Source organism: Purpureocillium takamizusanense, chromosome 10, assembly GCF_022605165.1.
Source record: "Purpureocillium takamizusanense chromosome 10, complete sequence".
Lineage (NCBI taxonomy): Eukaryota > Fungi > Ascomycota > Sordariomycetes > Hypocreales > Ophiocordycipitaceae > Purpureocillium > Purpureocillium takamizusanense.
In genome coordinates, this window is record NC_063077.1 from 292,746 (window position 1) to 312,832 (window position 20,087).

The 20,087-nt window shown below is 53.7% G+C and overlaps 6 protein-coding genes across 7 annotated transcripts; 4 read left to right on the forward strand and 2 right to left on the reverse strand.

Moving 5' to 3' along the window:
* The first annotated feature begins 118 nt into the window (after positions 1–118).
* JDV02_009604 (uncharacterized protein) lies at positions 119–799 on the forward strand. The gene is made up of 2 exons (XM_047991277.1): positions 119–386; positions 445–799. Exons 1-2 carry the CDS (start codon positions 212–214, stop codon positions 618–620), a joined length of 351 nt encoding a protein of 116 aa, XP_047847288.1. The 5' UTR covers positions 119–211; the 3' UTR covers positions 621–799.
* A 2,305-nt stretch (positions 800–3,104) lies between these two features.
* Positions 3,105–5,199, forward strand: JDV02_009605 (uncharacterized protein). 2 transcript variants are annotated; one of them, XM_047991278.1, is made up of 6 exons: positions 3,105–4,060; positions 4,126–4,296; positions 4,349–4,492; positions 4,546–4,632; positions 4,695–4,778; positions 4,830–5,199. In XM_047991278.1, exons 1-6 carry the CDS (start codon positions 3,140–3,142, stop codon positions 5,142–5,144), a joined length of 1,722 nt encoding a protein of 573 aa, XP_047847289.1. In that variant the 5' UTR covers positions 3,105–3,139; the 3' UTR covers positions 5,145–5,199. The 2 variants fall into 2 exon arrangements, with proteins under 2 accessions (XP_047847289.1, XP_047847290.1); XM_047991279.1 differs by lacking the exon at positions 4,830–5,199 and having other exon boundaries at positions 4,546–4,710.
* A 513-nt stretch (positions 5,200–5,712) lies between these two features.
* On the forward strand, positions 5,713–6,847 carry JDV02_009606 (uncharacterized protein). The gene has a single exon (XM_047991280.1). The coding sequence runs from the start codon at positions 5,742–5,744 to the stop codon at positions 6,684–6,686; it is 945 nt and encodes a 314-aa protein (XP_047847291.1). The 5' UTR covers positions 5,713–5,741; the 3' UTR covers positions 6,687–6,847.
* A 31-nt stretch (positions 6,848–6,878) lies between these two features.
* On the reverse strand, positions 6,879–7,947 carry JDV02_009607 (uncharacterized protein). Its single transcript, XM_047991281.1, has 2 exons — positions 7,867–7,947; positions 6,879–7,814 (listed from the first exon to the last, which is right to left on the reverse strand). Exon 2 carries the CDS (start codon positions 7,668–7,670, stop codon positions 6,942–6,944), a length of 729 nt encoding a protein of 242 aa, XP_047847292.1. The 5' UTR covers positions 7,671–7,814; positions 7,867–7,947; the 3' UTR covers positions 6,879–6,941.
* Positions 7,948–12,308: 4,361 nt separating this feature from the next.
* Positions 12,309–14,187, forward strand: JDV02_009608 (Carboxypeptidase D; the record flags this gene model as incomplete). Its single annotated transcript, XM_047991282.1, has 3 exons — positions 12,309–12,534; positions 12,601–12,782; positions 12,859–14,187. 3 exons carry the CDS (start codon positions 12,309–12,311, stop codon positions 14,185–14,187), a joined length of 1,737 nt encoding a protein of 578 aa, XP_047847293.1.
* A 130-nt stretch (positions 14,188–14,317) lies between these two features.
* JDV02_009609 (uncharacterized protein) lies at positions 14,318–15,867 on the reverse strand. The gene is made up of 2 exons (XM_047991283.1): positions 14,837–15,867; positions 14,318–14,659 (listed from the first exon to the last, which is right to left on the reverse strand). Exons 1-2 carry the CDS (start codon positions 15,307–15,309, stop codon positions 14,446–14,448), a joined length of 687 nt encoding a protein of 228 aa, XP_047847294.1. The 5' UTR covers positions 15,310–15,867; the 3' UTR covers positions 14,318–14,445.
* Between the last annotated feature and the right edge of the window lie 4,220 nt (positions 15,868–20,087).

Below are 20,087 nucleotides of genomic sequence, written 5' to 3' on the forward strand. Positions count from 1 at the left end.
TGCCGATTGGAACATCCCCACAACCCTGGGCCATTGGCGACATCCCGTTTGACAAGGAGGGGGGAAAGGGGAACACCCCCGCAGCCAAGTCGGGATTCAAAACCTACTACTCTGTACACTTCCCCACGATTGCCGGTTCAACACATCTGCGATCCGTCAAGATTGTCCCAAACGCGTCTTACTCCCTCAACTTTGACAAGTTTCTCCAAACATGCCCGCGGGCAACATCAACGACGATTCTTTCTACCTTTACGACCTAAAAGTCGAGGTAGTATGCCCCCCTGAGAAGAGGATCCTATGCGGCGCGAAGCCGGGCGACCACTTCACGCTTCAGGGCGAGATGCTTTACTTGCCCCCTGGGCAAGGTATTAGCATATACAGTCTGGGTATGCAGCCAGCTAGCTTGACGCCTGAATGGTGGTGCCTAATGCTGATCCGTTATAGCCGCCGTGCTTCCTCTCCTTGCCGCTAAGCAGAGAGTGACAGCTGCCAACGACTGGATGACCACCGATGCCCTCATAGCATGTCCAGATCCACACTGTCCGTCGCAACTGCGAATCATCCGGCAGGGAGCTAGGAAGTTTTCCCATGCCGAGACAACAGTAGTGTCCGTAGCTTAATGTCTTAATGTCAACGGGGAAGGATAGTGAAAGAATGGGGAATCCAAATTGACGGCGAATGCTATATGGTGCACAACTAAATCCCAGAGGTCCGTGAACTAGGGTAGGAATGTATCATTCGTGGGATCAAATCCCGCGCTTGTAAATAATTCGAACCAAATTTGATTATTCGCTTCCGGAAGCTCGAGAATCCCCTGCTGCAGAGTTGACACGTCTACTGCGGCCGTATCACTTTCTTCCCGGGCGTCGCAGGTTGGCTGTGGCTCGGATACCTTCTGGACATAACTTGCTGCATTGCGTTCATCGGCCGGGGTGTTGCAACTGTTCTCATGTGCCCTTGGTTGTTCTTGACGGTGTTCCACGAACTTAGTCGCAAGACTACAGAGAAATCGAGCTTGAAGCTCGCAGCTGGAGCCAGGCTGGCCGGGTTGACTCGAAAAAACAAGACTAGCTGCTCGGATTGCTTCGATAGTGTCGCTCTCGACTGGGTCTGTAATGGACCTTGGGGCCAGGAGCAGGAACTATAGTATATGCATCAGCTTTGGGTCCTTGACTGTCGCTCGTCACAGGGTATCAAGGTTGTAAGGGAATACTACCTTGACTAGGAAGGCGGCACTATACGCCGTCATGACATGTATAGAATCCTGGGCAAAGTACAGACATGCCGCATACTCCGATATGAGTTTCAAAAGCTTTATAGCGTTGGTATATGCAGTCCATATCGTGTTCAAGTGAAGGAATATGTCTGAGTTCGTGGAATAGAGCATGTCTTGTAAAGGCAGAGAGAATAGTTGAAGTTTTGCATGAGAGCCGTAAAAGCGAATTAAGAACTGGTGGCATCCGTTTTCTTCTTGATTAGCTTTAGGTTTTAGTCTTTCACTCCATGCTTTTTCCCATCGATCAATGCGTCTTGCTAGAACGGAGAGTAGGGGTTTTATGTCGGCCCCTTCGCGGTGTTTTAGTCCCTGGAACAGTAAAGTGAACTCGTTTGCTGTAGCTAAGCGGAGAGTAACAAATGAGCCAAGGACATAGTCGTTTGGTGTCGCCAAAGGGTCATTGCACCAGGGTTCAATAGCGTCCATGAACTCATCGCAAGCCATCATCCAAGGTTTTCCGGTCTGAAGACTGACACTATAGAAGAATCAGTTATGTCCCGGGACTCGTTCTCACAATTACATGAGATATATACCTCCGGTCGTATACAAACAGAACATACCACGTTCTTTCAATGTTGCGCAGGGCCCTTCTCTTCTCTTCGGCGGCTGGAGGTTGTGTCCTTGAGGAATGGGGAACAAGTTTATGCCATCCCATATCAAAACACATTCGGATAGCGAACCCCACAGAGGTCCATACCCGAGTATCCTGTGGCTCCTTCCAGTATGTAAGAGTCAAGATTGCCTGGACTATTTCCGTTGACTTAGAGCCACAGCAGAAACAGTCTGTATAAAGATCTTGAGCGTGGCGGTACAGCTTTTCGCACAGAGCAATATTGAACAACTTGGAAGAAACTGCAAGAATAGCGCTTAGGAGGAATGCAGAATTTTCGCGGACGTATTCGAAGGTGTGCAGACCAGGATCCAGTTGGCAAATGTAAGGGTTGAGAACCGTCATGAAACTGACGGCCGTTTAGAAGAGCTCCAAATATGCCATGAGAGGTCGCCACTGACTTTTCAAAGAGGGACTTAGCGACGGAGACGTCTACCAATCCCAGTTGAATGGGATCTGCCACAGTAGATGGCGAGTCGTCGGGGCACTCCGGGGCATTGCAGTCCGCGGGGTGAAGAACATTTTGAAGAGAAAACTTGCCCTTGATAGCTTCAGGGTTAAGCAGACCTGAGGGCTGTAGGTTATCTAGTTCTTTTACCGGATTATCCTTGGTAAGTTGATTGGGACTGAGACTGGCGCGCCGACCGTTGAGGTCCATGATCTGTTCCACGATACCCGCTGACGAGCTCGCTGGAGTCCCTGGAGTCTCTTTTGGTTTCAATATCCTTATTTGTCAGCGTTGCTCATCGGGGCGAGTAGCAATGACACCCTTACCTCGTCTCCGGCTTGCGGCCCCGCCGGTGTTTTTGAAAGACGCAGTTCAGGGACTTCCGAGTGCATCGCCGGCAGGTGGATGTCGTCCGATCTCCAGGACAACATTTCATCTTCACCTTGCGGCATGCCAGACAAGCATTCATCTTGATACGGTTGATAGATGGCTGGCAGTGCTGGCGCGTGAATCAATATTGCCAAGTATGAGTGAAACACGAACGAACGCCCAGACCATGAATTGCTGTCAGCCCCCTCCCGTCTCCATTTCGGGATGACAACCTGGGTGGAGAACCCCCGCGTTGAGTTGGTGGGGACGGGGCTCACATTGTTCGACCCCCCTGACACCGGCGACTAAACTGTGTCGTTGGACGCCGGCCAACTTGGCGTCCTGTACTCCGTATTGCTGACGAGATCAGCGTCTCAACAAGCAGGTAGCCAATCTGAACACCTCGCGCTCTGCTTTTACTTAACCACTAACTTTCATGCCTCAAAGCGAAAATATAGCTCTCCATCCATGTCCAACTGCCCATTTGCACTGTTGCCCGATTTTCCTCTTCTTCACGATGGCAGGCTCATCTAATGGGCCGGCGAATGGAGCACATGTCAACATGATGACAGACACGATCATCGCGAACCTGCCCCCCGAGGGCCTCCGGGCCGTGATGCGCCTAATTCTTGTGTCGCGCCCCGACGTCACTCCCACCTTTGAAGCCGAGACTCGAAAATATCTCGGGCAAGGTGCAGCTACTTCTCTAGGAGCTAGGATTCACAATCTTGACATGGATGGGTTGAAGAAGGCACAGCAATTGATTCGATGTATGCTGGGCTCGGGCATTCCCTTTGAGGGAATACCCTGGCTAGGGAAGGTTGCTGTTCGCGCTGCAAATCTGGCAATCGAACTGCGAGCCGTCGATTCGGCTGGAGCTTTTGCGCTCCTTGCCTCCATCGATGGCGACGTTGTCCAGGCGATGACGGCTGTCCAAAAAGCCCTATTTTCTCAGTCCGGCGTTCGGACTATGTCTATCGAGGAAAAGGATATCGTGGAACAGCTTTTTGAGGCGCTAAATTCGTGCCAGGAAGTTTTCCGTGGAGCAGAGTATCCCTACCGCAGAAGTACGATTGCCACCGCCAGTACGTTAGGAGTCCCACAGCCTCATCTGCAATTTAACGACACGGCGAGCGCCAATATCAAGGAAATCGTTCCACCCGCCAAGCCAAGCGAGACCTTTACCCTTAATGGAAAACAAGTCCCTCGGATCTTCTCAGGACTCTGGCAAATGTCGAGTCCTGCTTGGGGACCAGCCACAACGTCGAAAATTATCGAACAATTCTCAGTACATGCTCAGAACGGTTTCACAGCTTTCGACATGGCGGATCACTATGGCGATGCTGAGATCATATTTGTAAGTCCCGAGCGACTCGGCTGCTATGCCTAGGCTCACTCTCTTCTTCTAACTAACGGCGTTAGGGGCAATTTCGGTCCTACTACCCTTTCAAAGATGCACTTTTCACAGCCACAAAATATTGCGTTTTTCATCCCGTGACAATAAGTCGAGACGCAGTGCATAGCAATGTCACTGAGCGGTGCAAAAGACTGCAACTTGACAAGCTAGACCTACTTCAGGTTCACTGGCAGTTTGTAAGTGCACCTAAATTCTCATTCTGGTGTCACATTTCTGACATAGAAGCAGTATGAGAATCCTCAGTACCTTGACGCCATCGAGTATATTATGGAAGATGATCGCGTCGGTGCCGTAGGCCTTTGCAACTTCGACACAGCTCACCTCGAGACGGTTCTCAACCGTGGCTTGCGTATATATACCAACCAAGTCCAAGCAAGTCACCTGTGGTTCGCCCCTATTTGGCACTCATTCTAAATATGCTATAGTTTTCTCTCATCGATTCTCGTCCCACCGAGCAGATGGGTCAGGTTTGCGAGAGACACGGCATTAAACTCATCACTTATGGTACTCTGGTTCGTATTGCTTTCTTATGCGGATAAAATACTCCGGGCCTAACGAGCCGCTCTATCTCTAGTGCGGGGGTTTCCTAGCAGACAAATGGCTTGACCAACCTGAGCCTGATATATATGATGACACAGTTACGCCAAGCCAACGTAAAGTGAGTTTTTAAAAGAACAAATAGTTATATTTGCTAACGACAATCATATAGTATTATGGAATGATATGCAGTTGGGGTGGTTGGGCTCTATTCCAAGATCTATTGTCCGTGTTGAAGGACATTGGTGCGAAACATTCAGTCAAGATCTCTAACGTGGCCACAAGATGGGTGTTAGACTTTCCCTACGTTGGAGCCGTGATAGTCGGCGCCCGGATGGGTATCAGCGAGCATACGAGCGACAATTCTGCCACATTTGGGTGGACGCTGGATAAGGAAGACCAGCACCTCATTGATGGGGTTTTAACGAGAAGCCGGAAGGTAGAACTGTTCCAGACGATGGGTGATTGTGGAGAGGAATATCGATGAACAAGGTAGTTTATCCATATTATAGGATATCTTTAGGCGTTACGGAAGTTGCAAGCAAATGTCGCCTTAGGTGTCCGTGTGGACTCGATAATTTCCTATACTCAAAATGTTCGTGACTAATATTAGTGCCTAATAGAGAATGACAGTAAATAGAGAAACGTAAATTGTGTAGTAGAGATCTTCCTATTTGTCACGAGCCTGGCGCTGAGTGATGACCCGATATGTGGGCGCGGAAGCGACGGAGAGGTTGCCTAAAGCAGTAGTTCCGCCTGGTTACGAAAAGTAGGACTTACTTGTACTGCCGCGGACCTGACCAGCATCAAAATACTCATTTGACTCTGGCGGAGCGATGCGACGAGCCAAAACAGTCGGTCACGGCTGCCTTAGAGAAGATGGCACAATACTCGGCATCATACGAGGTAGCCAACGAGCGACGGGGATGGTATCATATGTAACGTAGTGTTCGCCGCTAATATGTCGCTGCGCAGCAGCCACAGGGCCGTGAGCTCGAAACAATAAATAATGAGCCTCGCCCACTGGCGTCCAGCATGTCTTCAACTTGGCAGCAGTTACCAGTCATACGACCCCGCGGCCAAGATGTCAGCGCTTCGCATCGCGTCAGTTCAGTTCGAAAACGCCTCGGGCGACAAGGCCGCCAACCTCGCTGCGATCCGCCGGCTGTCTACCCAGGCCGCACGCCGCGGCTGCAACGTCGTCGCCTTTCACGAGTGCTCCATTTCAGGCTACACCTTTGCATCGCATCTATCCCGCGATGCGCTCATCGCCGTGGCCGAGCCCGTCCCGTCAGGTCCTAGCGTGCAGGAGCTCATCGCCATTGCGCGCGACGTCGGCATCGTTATCTTAGCCGGGCTATTCGAGTACGACTCGGCGGTAGATAAGATTTACAATATGTATGTCTGCGTCTCGGGCGAGGGCTTACTCGCGCGCTTCCGCAAGCTCCACCCTTTCATTAGCGCGCACCTCTCGGCCGGTGACGAGCTCGTCGTGTTCGATCTCTTGGGCTGGAAGGCCAGCATTCTCATATGCTACGACAACAACGTGGTCGAAAACGTGCGGGCCACGGCGCTCGCAGGCGCCGAGGTGCTGTTTGCGCCTCACGTCACCATGTGCACGCCCTCGACACGGCCCGGCGCCGGCTTCGTGGACCCGGCGCTGTGGGACGCGAGAGAAACGGACCCAACCACGCTGCGGGGCGAGTTCACCGGCCTCAAGGGCCGTGCCTGGCTCATGAAGTGGCTCCCGGCGAGGGCGTACGACAATGCTATATACGTAGTGTTTAGCAACCCGATCGGCATGGACGATGACCAGCTGAAAAACGGCTGCTCCATGGTGCTCGACCCGTTCGGAGACGTGTTGGACGAGTGCCGACAGCTGGGCGAGGACCTAGCCGTGGCGACATGTACGCGCGATAAGTTGCGTCTTGCCGGCGGTTTCAGATATCGCAAGGCGAGGCGGCCCGACGTGTATGGGAGCATCATTGCGGCAAATCACGAACCGAAGCTCAAGGTGGCCTGGATGTAGACAATGCAACGAGTTGCTCTCGAGTTCCCCCTACAACTGCACATTGATGGTATCATAATTCGCTATGAGGCACGGGTTGTTATGAGCTGCAGCGGGATGAGCGGTCCTTAAGGTGTGAGAAAAGAGAAACGGATTACTGTAACTAGCGATACTTGCGTAGCTCAAGGCACATAAAGGCCAAAACAACGAGTGATCAATTTTCACGTGGATAAACCTGTAGTCTCGTAACCGGGCTTCTTTACGTCGATCAGATACCTAAAAGCCGACCTTGATATTCCAGCCCGAAGATACCTGCGTGGCAGAGTAGCCTGCCTTGCCACGACAATTTCCGACTGCGTACGGCCTGCCCATGTTTCCGCCACTAGCTCCGTTCGTCCTAGACGTAGGGTCGAAGATGGTAACCTCCGTCTTGGGTAGAGTGTCACAAGCATGCGGAGACCGGCTGTCCCAGAGGAAGTACTCAACAAAGCCAAGTTCACCGTTCTTGAGTTTGCCCGAGCCATAAGGCAGCGTCCATTCACCGATAACGGTCGCCATCCCGGTAACAGTATCTACCATCGTCCCCTTCCACGTCCGCTCGCCGGAGGTCTCGACAGTCAAGTTATAGGTATGGCTATAGTCGCCTTCGATATCGACAGAACAGCTAATACCGGGGCCACCATCCGCACCGTTATGGCAGTTTCGGTGCTTCGTAGTAGCGCCTTTTTGAAAAGAAGAAAAGGCGGCGTGGACGATGCTTTTGCCGTTAGAGTCTGGGCGGGGCTGTACGCCCATGTAGCCAACGGCGGAGACGTTGAAGAAGTTAAACTCCTGAGAAGAGTAGAAGCCTCTCTTATGCGGCGCGTTCTTTAAGTTGAAGGCGAAAGTGATGTCGTCAAGGCCGTCAGTAGGGATTTTAGCGAATTTCCACGCGTTGTTGACGAGGAAGAGCGCAGTAGAGGGCGTGGCCATGCACACGGCCACAATGGTGGGCATCAACTTCATCGTGAGAGGCTTGCACGTCTTTGTGTAGAAATCGAGGCAATTGGCTTTGAACTGAAGGAGCGTTGATTTTAAGAAGAGTCGACCTTGAGGACAGTTGCTTTGTTTGGAGGTGGGAATGGCTTGGATGGATCCTATTTAAGATGCCTGACAAATGTTGGACTGGAGCTTACATATATACGCGAAGGTATGCACACACAAAAACGATGTTCACGCAGCGTATAGGCTGCATAGAGAACGACATTCTCAACCATTTTGGGCTCACAAAGCTCCGCTACAGTCGGGACGGCGGCACACAACAAAAAACGTGAAACGTGGCAATGGGCATAGTGGTGACAGTTCCCGCGACGCCCTGGCTCATTTCCGTTCCCTTACACGACGCAACAATTAGCTAGCTAGGTACCCGACAGTTTCATTGTCCCCTTTCGGCGTCTCAACTCAGGGTCCCAGGCTATACCTGTCAGTGAGCTAATTACTATGAAGTAGCATTGGGGCTAGGTGGCATCATTGCGCCGCCGCAGGGACGAGCGCAGCAATATGACTCGTACGAGACGACACGCCGGAGGCGGGCCGAACGCCAGCCCGTTCCCCGCCAAAGGCCCGGCTCTCGCGGTTCCGTTCCCGTGGCGAGGGGCCCGCGCATATTCGGCGCTGTTATACGTAGGCTAGGAACTGTACTGCAGTTCGATGACAATGTCGATGGCGCGCTTTGTTGCACCGTCGTCTTGTGCCTCTTCTTGGCGCGCTTGTGAGGCAAATGATCGGCATGCGCGAAAGTACAAACGTCTTTCTCGGCTGGGTATAGAGCTGCTTAAACCGATACAAAGCCTGCAGTTTATTTCGTACCAAAGTTCTTTCTCTTGCCAATACCGAGCATGTAAGAGTGCAGCGGAAACGAAGGGTGAAAATCGGAGCCCGACGTCTCAAGCAATGCGTCATCTGATGTGGCGGCGAGAAGGTGCCGGCGAGAAGAAAAAAGGACCTACAGACCCTGTAATCTACGGCAGCGGGCCTCGCGAGGCGCAACGACGCCGTTTCGAGCCCGGCTGGGTGCCCTAATGGTTCATCAGAGGGTGACATTTGCTGGTACCTAATCAAGACCAGACGGCAGTTGCCGAGCCATCGGCGGGGGATGGGGCCTGTCAGAGCGCCTGGTTCGTCCGATGGATGGTTACGAGTCATGACACACATGGGCATGTTCGTCGTGATCTAGATGGCCTCCCCTAACGGAGATCTCCCGAGCCGCTCACCGTGCAAACGGGGCATCAGGGGTTGCCACTCGATTACTATTCACTGGAAGCCATGCTCGATCGACATTTGCCCATAGAGAGGATAGAGTATCTTGAGGTGGCATTTGAAGCGCCGTTCGCGGCCGAGCGCGGCATCCTTCCCTCAAGCCCGACGGCGGCAATACGGTGATATGCAGCAGTACATTGTACAAGCCAAGCACGAATGGCAGCTTTCGGATCAAGTCTACTTGGTTACGCGAGACGACCGTGAAAGAGTCATTCAGGGTTGTTCCTGCATGACGATCATCGCCCATACGACGCCGAGGCACGCGCTTGCTTGCACGTCCCGTCCAGCAGCAAGGGTCCACGTTCACCACACCAGGCAAAGTTGCTTGATCAGGTCCTTAGATATCATATATTATGCCGCAAGCACGCCATTTCTCTTTACAGATCCTGCACAGGCGCTGCAGCGTGCTCTCGTGCCCACTGCTACACTACACTATACTTCTTACACTTCCTTCGCACGTTGAATCTACGTCGTAGCCATACTTGCTATTCTCATCTGGAGGATATACCATCGGGCCAACTTCAGCTGCGAATACAAGAGACTCGTGCAAGGTCTCGATGCATTGTTCGGCATACTAACGTATAAACTATTCTGACTGGTTGAATCCCGGTGACTTACTATAGCCATAATGCTTTCTGTATAAATGTTATCGCACGAAATTCTTTATTGCGTTACTGAAAATTATACAAGCTACTTCTCGAGACCGAAGTACATACTAGGCAGTGCAGCTAATGACATACATTGAGAAATCCCAAGACGTCCTCTCCGTACTGGGGTGCCACATTCATGAACTTTTCGGATCGTATCTTGTTGAGAGCTGTCTGATGTTTCATCTGAAAATTATACGCGGATGCGAAGAAGATGCCGAATACGTAGCTCTTTCCATGGCTCCGCATGTGTTCGAGGATTCGTGTCGTCAAAGGCATAGGCAACCCTGTCGACGGCTCATGCGGAGGGATCAGTTCACATCAAAGCAACATCAAATTTTATGCCAAATGACAGTCATTCTTCCAGTGTACTCAATTGCCTTTTGCTGAAAGACTGATCACCCCTCTATTGGCCGTTTGCATAGATATGTCCTGGGGCGGCCCAAATAATTGGCGCCAACTGACGCGGGAGATATTAAAAGTGGGCGGAGGTTCTATTAACCAGCGCCTAGAAGAATGTGCGCCGCTGCCTCCGTGCGGCTGATTGAGTACCATCTTTCGCATGCATCGCCCGAAAAGTGGACTCGGTTAACAAGGCTGGGTTGTGTGAGGGCTCTGGCCTCACTATCCCCTTTGGGTACGACGGAAAAGTCTTCTGTTGGCGCTCAGTTACCCGACTTTCGTACTTAGAGATAAGTTTGACCACACATGTTCGACCTTTGCGGGGGAACCCGCCGGGCGGAGACGGCACGCTGCCGACGCTGGGGCTGCTTAACTTGGATGACGCCTGCTGGGTAGGTGGAGTGGCCCCTGGGGCATGGCCGAGCTGAAGTCGAAGCATGGGTGTAGGGATGGTGCGTTGTCATCGACTCTGTGTCCAGGAGGGGCTTGTTTTGCGGGGAAGAAGACTTTCACTACTTGCTCCGTACTGTAGAGTACCTTCATTTTCCTAATTCGTAACTCGAAAACATCTTGGCTTGACGTCATTGGGCAAGTCGACCTTTCTCATACGTACAAAATAGTGGCGCGCGGGGTTTAGGTCGTCTTCGATGAAGGCGAACCAACGCCGTCGATGTCGGAGGAAGCCACCAAGAGCGCGATACGTGAGTCAATGCCAGGGGCACAGCTTGGTACGGGACGATACGGCGAGGGATCGGCATGACCTTCGCAGGGAGCCCCGGCAGGGCGAACCAACATCGGAGAAGGAGGCAAGAAGCGTCAAGTCGCCTCCCGGCCGGTATCGTTGAATATTGATAGAGACTTGGCAAAGATAGATCAGCCACCTCCTTCCGCTGGCGGACCTGTTGAAGCCCTCGAAACCGCACGACCAACGTGAGCTCAACCAATCAACCCTGTCGCCCGCCTTTGTGCGGTATCGCGCATGACCAGACCATGGCTTGGTGACACTGGCCAACATCACATATGGTTCCTGCCGAGCGGGCGTACGATGGCTGACAATCTGGGGTCGGCCTGCTGGACAATTTCGTTGACAGTGTCGTTCTGAGGGCTGCAGATTGCCATGCAGGTTGGTTGGTGGGACAAGATCTTGCGTAATAACCCGGAGCCGATCCCCCGCACTTCTAGAATAACGTCCGTTCATGCGCTAGAAGACCCACCGTTGACGACTTCGACGGACGACCAACCATGGCCCCCATTCTGGTTAGCATGACGAAGACACAGGCCTGACAAATGACAGAGGGGTCAGGCGCACCCGGGCCGTGGGCTTCGAGGTCGACCGTTGAAGCTTCGCGGTTCAAAGTGCCCATCAGTCGCAGCGTCGTACCACGTCAATTGATCGGATATCCTTTGTCGTCGTAATTACTCTCGGCTGGTAAATTGGGGACGCCAGTGAACAATGGCATTATGCGGGCGCCCTCCCCTGCCTGCATCATGCCAGGAGGTGAGCTTCCGCAGGATGAACCGTGTGGAGTTGCGTGGCGTGCGGCGTCGACAGCCCTTCACTCTGGCTGTTGGCCCTAGATTCTTCATGTTGGGAGGGCGCTTGAGTTGTCCAAATGCGAGTGTGCTGTTGGCCGTGCCTCGCCCGGCTGCTTAGACTCTTGAGTTTTGAGGCTTGACTAAACAGTTAGCGCCAACACTCGCGTCGTGACGATCCAGCGCCACGATGAGCGCGAGAAACGACCCGCTTCAACTCTCTGTATGGCTCCAGTCTTCTCAGTCCCCCTTCAACGGCGTGTATGCCCTACTCGTATAGTCTTGGTGGCGAAAGTCGCAGCGTTCCCCGGCCGGCAACAACGCGCGACCTGACCAACACATCGAGACAACGAGGCCGGGGCACCCAATCAGGAGCCTCATGGGCTAATGAAAGTGGGCTGTTGATTAGCCATGAAGGCGTACGTATCTAGCGGGCCCGCGAGAATGTTCAATACAAGCCTATGTGAGCTACTCCAGTTAGGAGGGAGTCTAGAAGTCTGACTATTGGAAACACCGGGCCCTCTTGTCCCAACGTGCCCGTCGTGAACATGCCCGCGATGGGCATCCCTCATGGACAGAATGAGTCGTGGCCATGGACGCCACCTTTTACAGGATCACGGCCAACCGCTAATGCTAGCGGTCCTCAATTGCTTGTGACGCATATAAGGCGCATGCTTTGGCCGGGACTTGCTTCAAGATGGACTTGCCTTCAGACATTTCGATAATGGAGTTTTCATGTTTCTAGTTCTGCACTGTCAACACCATGAAGCTCAAGTTTCTGCTGTCCCTTCTCTTCCTCGTTGAGCCATCCATCTCAGCGAGGAGATCCGAAGCCGAGCAGCTTCGACAATTCCTGAAGGCAGATCGAGCGCTGGGGTCTCATCAGCCACATGCTCAGGCTCGGCGGTCGCCAGTCACCAATAACGACGCGGGGGCTAAAGAGCGTCGAACGGATCGCTGCCACCGATTCCTGAACAATAAAACCCAGCGTAAGTCGTGGCGAGCTCATCAACCGATCAGCGATCTCTCCCTTGCTGACAGCGAATCGGGTGTAGCATTTGCCGTTGATGGATCCGGGATCCCCGAAGTCAGGTTCAACATCGGGGAATCGTATGCGGGCCTCTTGCCCGTGAGCAACAAAACAGATGAACAGGACAGCCTTTATTTCTGGTTCTTTCCCACTGTAAATGAGAAGGCCAAGAAAAAGAAGGAAATCATCATTTGGCTCAATGGTGGGGTAAGTCTCCGGAGATCTTCGGAGCCGCATTCGAGGCCAGGGGAATGACCGTTTACGGCTGCTAACACCTACACAGCCAGGCTGTTCATCACTCCTGGGACTTCTCCAGGAGAACGGTCCGTTCATCTGGCAGCCTGGTATGCCCGAGCCTGTGAGAAACCCATGGAGCTGGCACCTGCTGTCCAACATCGTCTACATCGAACAGCCCGTGGGGACAGGCTTCGCCAAAGGCACCCCGACAGTGGAGAACGAGGACGATGTCGCAAGGCAGTTTTTGGGCTTCTGGAGGAACTTTATCGACACGTTCGGGATGCAGGGCTACAAGGTGTACATTGTGGCCGAGTCATACGGTGGCATGTTCGGGCCGTATATCTCCAGTCACATGCTCAACGCAAACGATACAACCTACTCCAACCTCCAAGGACTCATGATATACGACGGGCTCATGTTCAACCAGATGGTTCAATATTATGTGGCGACGGAGAATTTTCTTGATGAAAGCAGAGTGGTCATGCCCCTCGCCGACAAGGACATGGCCTACATTCGCAATTTGTCGGAGAGTTGCGGCTTTAGGGACTACATCAGCACATATCTTACCTTTCCGCCCCCCAGACCAGCGCCCATACACCCTTCCTGGTCGGAGAAAGGGTCCGATGGGGCTTGGAAGAACAAAGAGGGCTGCGACAAAGTGTGGGACCTGGCATATCACCGTATGTTTGAGCTCAATCCCTGCTTCAACGTTTACAGCGTTGGAGAGGGTTGCCCGCCCCTCGCCGATCCACTTACTTTGGAAACCCCCTACTTCGACCGCAAAGATGTCAAGATGGCCATTCACGCACCCCTGGATGTCACCTGGTCCCTTTGCACCGACCGCACCATCTTTCCACATGGTGATGCTTCATCTGATCCTGGGCAACGAGAGCTGCCCCAGGTAATTGACGCCACCAAGAATGTCATTATCGTGCAGGGTGGGGTGGACTTCACCCTCCTCCCTTTGGGAACTCTGCTAGGCATCCAGAATATGACCTGGGGAGGTAAGCAGGGATTTCAAACGCGGCCGACGGATCCATTCTACGTTCCGAAATACTACAAGGGCGAGTTTAGCGACAGACCCGATTACGCGAACACATCGTACGCCAACGAGGTTCCTGCAGGAGTTGGAGTCATGGGCACGACACACCACGAGCGTGGCCTCATATTTGTAGCAACCCAGCTGGCGGGCCACGAGGGACCGCAATATGCTCCCGCAGCGGCGCTCCGGCACATCGAGAAGCTTCTGGGAAGGGTACACAGCCTGAGCGACACACAGCCCTTTACGCTGCCGGAGCTGGTCAACGTCACACAGCATGAGAAGCCGTTGGGCAAGGGGACCTTCCTGTTTCCGTGCTTCGGAAAGGGCTGCTGAGCATCCCGCAGGACGTGATAGAGCGTGGCAATATATGGGCATCAAGCCCTGCGACTTGCGATGCGGCCGTCGTATAGACCTGAGGAAGAGCAATCTACAAGAAGAAACCCGTGAGCAGAAGTATGAGATGCTTGGGTTGACCAACTTTCTTTATGTTGCTATATACATTCGCGCCAAATGTCCAAATGTCGGCATGTCCAATCACCAAAACCCATCGTATCCTTCTCCAACGACGACAGTTTAGCTGCCAGGACGTGATTAGTCGAGGACGGGCAGCAGGCCCTCTTCCTGTGCCTCTTTGACGGCCTTTTCGTATCTCGCGACTGCCTCGTCATACAATCGGTCAACGTCCTCCTGCTCCTCCCGCTTAGAAGCGTCGCCGCCGCCAAACTTGCGCACCGCTGCATAGTACACGTCAGCTAGGGACTCGCAGGCACCCTTGGCTGACACTCCTTGACATTGGTAGTACAGGCTGGTCGAGAAAGCATTAAGTCAGCGGAGACTTCGACAGACCAGACATGTTCGAAACAACGCGCACGCCCCTCGCTCGCCCTCGCGCCCGTGGGTGGAAGAGCTCACACTAGGTAGGCGTGGGATGGAACGAAGTGGGGTACGGGAAGGGAGAAGGGGAGGGGGGGTTCGTTTTTACTCGTTCTTGAAGTTGAGGTCAATCTTGGCCTTGGCATCCTTGGTGAAGCGGGTCTGGGCGCGGTAGTTCTGGTAGCCAAAGTCGTGGCGGTGGCAGCCTGGCAGGAAGGGGAAGCCGAAGGGGTTATCGGGAGAGCTGGTGCATCCGTCCGAGGACCAGTCCAGCGTGGCCGGATCCTTCTTGTTGCGACGAGCCGTGAATTGGGGTAGCGACAGGCTGAAGAGGAGCTGGTCCGTGACGGCTTCGGGGCTCTGTCGCTCGACGATGCTCGTCGTCGTGGCATCGGCGAGAGGCGCAGCCGCGGCCGACGAGGCCAGAGCGAACAGAACCGCGTGGAACCTCATGATAGCGAAGCGTGCGATGAAGGCAAGTGCAGACTCGCAACAAAGGCAGAGGTGAGAGAAGTGGTGTTTTCTGCCGTGTGCTCCAGCATGGGCCGGAGTCGACTGAGACAGCGGAATCGCGGCTGGCATCTTATAGTACTCGCTCGCCCCCGCGCGTCAGTCAGCGGCCCCCCCCCTTTCCCCGTCTCTCTCTCCTTCATTCTTTCATAGCTCAACTGGAAACGGGTTCGTCCACGTGCGAGGCAGCAGAGTCAGCTCGGAGGCCAAAAGAACCCGTTAGCTCTGCAGAGCTTGGCACCCGCCGCGGACGAGTTTGCCAGAAGAAGAAGCAGGAAGAAGAGGATGTCGTCCCAGCTTGGCGCCTTGCTCCATTGTGTAGTGTGCGTGCGTGCCTCTGCGTGTGCGTATTTGTGTGTGTGTGTGGACTGTGAACGGCGGACAGGCGTTCGTGCGAGGCGGGCGGTGATTGGAGCCGTTGGAGCATTGTGGGAGAAAGCTCCGAAGCTCAGCACACCCACCTGTTCCTCCCTCGCTTCGCCATTTGCCGACTCTAACGCATGGGAGGGGCGGGATGCCGCGCGGATCAAGAGGCGGGGCGGGTGGAATCGGCACCCAGAACCCAACACGACGGCAGCACGCGGAGAGCAGGCCGGCAGCGGGCCGCGCCAAGACGGGCTTACGTCTCAGGATTGGGCAGGTGCGTAAATCATCATAGTAATGGCGATGCTCCGAGGGCTGTTGATGGAGGGGTTGGAGGATGGATCGCCTCCATGTACTACCCCGTTAAAGGCCCGCGTGGCCTATAACAGAGTGGGAACGTAAATAAGACATGGGACTCCCCGCACGCGTTGCGCTGGGTTGGGGCAAGCCGTTGCCAATCAGCCGGGCGCATGGGCACGGGCGGTCTCCATGTTGCGCACCACGAGGCCAGCCATCCCACACTGGGCCGTCACCAGAAGCCCGCTCCATGGCAATCGTCAAATGTGGCGACGGCGGTGTCGCAACCTGTCAGGGTACGGATGGCTAGTTAGGGAAGAACCGTTTCAGCTTGCAGGCCAAAGGTTGTTTGCTCCCATCCGGCATGTCCCACTCCTTCTCGGAAGATAAATACGAGAACCCCTTATCGCTTCGTCGTTCGTCGACGTTCCGCATTGTTGTTCCTCCTTCTGCTCGGCAGCAGGGCGCAAGGGGGCAACGGTGCCAGTATCCTGTCATTGGCCATGCTTCGAGAAAAGCCATCACTAGCACGGAATCAATCAAGCCCCAGGACTATCGTAATTGCCGGCCTTGTCCTCCATTGTTTGGGCAGGCAGGATCACATATGGCAAACAATCTCCATGCTGTGGCCACTATTGGCTGGCTGGCTTTTCTCCCCTGCAGCGGGACCCCGTCCGCCTTATTAGCCTCAGTGTCCATCCTGTTGGTGGAGGGGAGAGAGAGCGACATGTTCTATGGGGGTTCTCGTATGTGACTTTCAAGGCCACATCAATGAGCCCGACCGGAATGCGGAAACGACTAAATCTCGATGTCAGTCGAAATGTGTGCCGCGCGAGCCGAACGTATAATAGTCGTATGGTCAAGGTCGCAGGGCTCAAGAGCATCTGTGGCCGACGGGCGACACCAGACGCCAGTTGAAGGCATCGCGGCCGCAGGAGCTGGAGAAGCAAAGACTGGACAAGCGTGGGGCCGCCAACATCAATACCAGCTTATACCACATACATGAGGCGACATGGACGTCAAGACAATGAGACGGGTGCACGCCTGATATTCGAGTCGTAACTCCCCTAGGCTCACCCACAGCAGGTCGAGCTCTGCCGACCGTCAAACAGCCTCCACCCCGGCATAGACAAAACAGGTTTGCCGCTTCACGAGCCCGTTTGTCTGCGCCATGATATAGAAAGCGCAACTCTGCGCGCGGCTCTCTCTCTCTTGCCTGGACATGTTTGCTTCAAACCTTCCGGGATGCTCGTAGATAGAAACAACGGTCCCCTCGCCTATGCTTGCTTGAAAGTTTCAGCCCTTTCGATTGCAACCCTGACAAGTTCCTGCGTGCAAAGACTGAGCCCCGAGATATCAGCCCTAGTCAAAGGGGCACTCAAAGGTTGTGCATAAGAACGAATTACGGCGCTCGTTGTTGACGATAGCATCCTACCACTCATTGACATTCTTTTTTCCGTGTTTCTCTTCATTGACCTAATTGACCTTTCATTTGGTCGACTGTTCGGTACCTGTTGAACGTCTCGTCCGATAGCTCGGTTGCCGAGATTAGACCAGCGGTGTCTGTTCTTTCTTAGAGAGCCTAGCTGCAATAATGTCATCTAGATGCGATTTCCCCGTTTCAGACAAGGATTCAGACTTGGTGAGCCTCCTCTTCTATCCCCAGGCTTGCTACTATTGATCCATTGGCCCTCGTGGATGCTAAATCTCGGTTGCTAACATTGATGTCCTTCAAAGACTGGAATAGGTGTATGAATCATCCACAACAGCCTGTAGAATGTTCTGACGGATTATCCCTTTGCAGGTAATCGTCGCCTTCTGCGTCAATGCGGCCATCACGATTTCTCTCGCGGGCCATATCTACCTTTTTGCCGATGAGGTGGACTTCGACAGAGGCGGTGGCACTACCGTTGATTACATTGTCCGCAGGCTTGCCCACCGCATATTTGACTCAACGTGCGCCCTGGTCACAACCCTGCTCACTCATGTATCCTTTCTCCCATCCACCCGAAACCTTGGCCGGCTATACCACGACTATCGGATGCGACTTCGAAAATCTACGCTCCTGGTCATCTGCCTCAGCCTTGGGGACACCCAACTCATTACTGGCGGCTCTATTCTTCTCGCTCTCGTCTTAAGGGCCGAGCACGTCTCTCAGTATGCCTACTATATTGGGTCTCACCTCGCAGTCTTGTCGCTGGTCTCACACCAAGCCACCTCGCACATGATCCCGGATACTCTCGGCAAGATGCCCCTTCCCATGCGCGCATGGCGATTTTTCTGGGTCACGGCTCTTTCCGCCATCGTCGGTTTCTCTATTGTCATCGAATATGGCGACGCCTTCAACGCGACTGACAAACAATCGATTGCCTGCGCAATCGATGGTCTTGGGGACCGAGGTTATTCGCCAGGCTTCGAGATACTTGCGTCGGTTGCCCTTTGGGTCCTACTTTGGGGGCTGTGTTGCAGTATAAACGTGTTCTTCCCCGGCGTCGCACGTTGCCGAACCGCACAAGTGGCTTTAGGCTGGACGGAAAGTCCTTCCAGACGGCTGGCCCAATTGCGCTGTAAACAGCCAGCGTCACCCACTCACCGACTCATCAACTGTGCGTTGAACTCCATGGCGGCCGCCATTCTCATCGCCAGGGAAATTGTGTTCTCTAAAGCTATTGGCTTGGTGCGCGTCTGGGCCATGTTCGGCGTAACAATCTTGGACATCTACATGGCCGGGCCGGGACCTGATAATGACCCCGAACAAGACACCTGGGAGTTTGGACAGATTCTGCCTCTTTTACTCTTGGCGTTGCCGCTGACGTCGTTTCTGGACGAACTGCTGAGTCTGTCAACCCCACATCAGTGCTGTGCTTCTCGCCCCTGGCTTGAGGCATTTCAGCTAATAGCTCGTAGGACCGAACGCGCACCGCGATGGCGTTGAGTTGTGTGGCGCAGAAACTTACCCGCTGCGAGATACTGTGGCCGAGTGCCAACCTGGAAGCAGAGTCACAGAGCCGGTTCGTGCCGTGTCTACTGCATCCAGTGTTGAAAGGCTTCTACAGGAAGAAGGCACGAGCGCCGCCTACAATGTGAGGCATGCCCGCTGCGGATCTCGCGAGCGGTCTGGGGCTCCTCAGGAGCACCTCCATGGGGCTGGTGCACTGGCAAACGACGGCAAAGAACATGATTTGGAGAATGAGATTCTTCGAACACCATGGTTCAGATGGTGTCTTATGCTCTCCTTTGGTCTCTGCAGCACCATGGCAGTTATTTTCGGCGTCTTCCAAGCATACTTTACGCTTCCTCGATATGAGTCACCATACATGTAGGGCCTTGGGAGAGGTTCAACTGTATTGTATGACAGGGGTCGTATTTCCTTCACGCCAACAATTTTATCTAGTGTGCGCTGCGCTTGACACCTGGGCACTTCGTGTCGCTCTCACGCCGTCACCCGCCGCGTCCACCTATCAGCGATGCTTTTCGCGAAGGCATGAGTGGACAGCAAAGACAGCTATGTAGAGCCCGTTTCAAGCCATGCAGAACCACAAAGTCCATGTGTTGATGATTTTCGATGGTCTGGGGGGGGGCGCTCGATTCGCCACATAAGTAGAAGCATCTTGCTTCTCTGCTGCTCCGGCCTGCGGAAGGAGGAGCCTGGGCCGACCAGCCGTACCCGGCCAATCTACGCTATTTCAAAAACAAGCTCAATGTTTTAGGGGAGGTTGTTTTTTCCCAACGAACTGCCAGATCTTAGATTGAGATACGTCTTCAGTTGCGCCCAACTAGTTTGTCGATCCGAGAATCCCCTCCTAGCGGGTAGCAAATTGAGCGAGTCGCTTCAATGCTTGCAAAGGCCAACGCAACCGCTGTCTCTGGTAGCCACCCATGTAACCGTAAGAAGTCCGCCTTCGCCCACTGGTTCTCGTCCACACGTCTTGCATCTCCCTTGAAGATCTTTGAAGTGTTTCTTGGTCTGTGCGCCCGTGAAGGGGGCTCGCACTTGGTCATAGAAAAGACATATTCCTCCGTTGAGTTGGTGACCGTTTGTGTAGGGGTTCTTCACGCAGACGATGTGTTGATCCTTGCTGTACTTGGCGTCGTCCTTGACACCGCCTATGTGCCGTTCAATCTCGCTCATCCACTTCTGGTTGTTTTCACAATATACTCCGAGATTATCATTGCACAGGTCGAGCGTG

What these genes read in the sequence shown, in the direction of transcription:
- JDV02_009606 (XM_047991280.1), top strand. Translation starts at nt 5,742, where the DNA reads ATGTCAGCGCTTCGCATCGCGTCAGTTCAGTTCGAAAACGCCTCGGGC.
- JDV02_009607 (XM_047991281.1), bottom strand. Translation starts at nt 7,670, where the DNA reads ATGAAGTTGATGCCCACCATTGTGGCCGTGTGCATGGCCACGCCCTCT.
- JDV02_009604 (XM_047991277.1), top strand. Translation starts at nt 212, where the DNA reads ATGCCCGCGGGCAACATCAACGACGATTCTTTCTACCTTTACGACCTA. An exon ending in TATTAGCATATACAGTCTGG is followed by an intron (nt 387 to 444) that starts GTATGCAGCCAG and finishes GATCCGTTATAG; the next exon opens with CCGCCGTGCTTCCTCTCCTT.
- JDV02_009609 (XM_047991283.1), bottom strand. Translation starts at nt 15,309, where the DNA reads ATGCCAGCCGCGATTCCGCTGTCTCAGTCGACTCCGGCCCATGCTGGA. An exon ending in GACCTCAACTTCAAGAACGA is followed by an intron (nt 14,660 to 14,836) that starts GTAAAAACGAAC and finishes TTTCTCGACCAG; the next exon opens with CCTGTACTACCAATGTCAAG.
- JDV02_009605 (XM_047991278.1), top strand. Translation starts at nt 3,140, where the DNA reads ATGCCTCAAAGCGAAAATATAGCTCTCCATCCATGTCCAACTGCCCAT. An exon ending in TCATCACTTATGGTACTCTG is followed by an intron (nt 4,633 to 4,694) that starts GTTCGTATTGCT and finishes CTCTATCTCTAG; the next exon opens with TGCGGGGGTTTCCTAGCAGA. An exon ending in TTACGCCAAGCCAACGTAAA is followed by an intron (nt 4,779 to 4,829) that starts GTGAGTTTTTAA and finishes ACAATCATATAG; the next exon opens with TATTATGGAATGATATGCAG.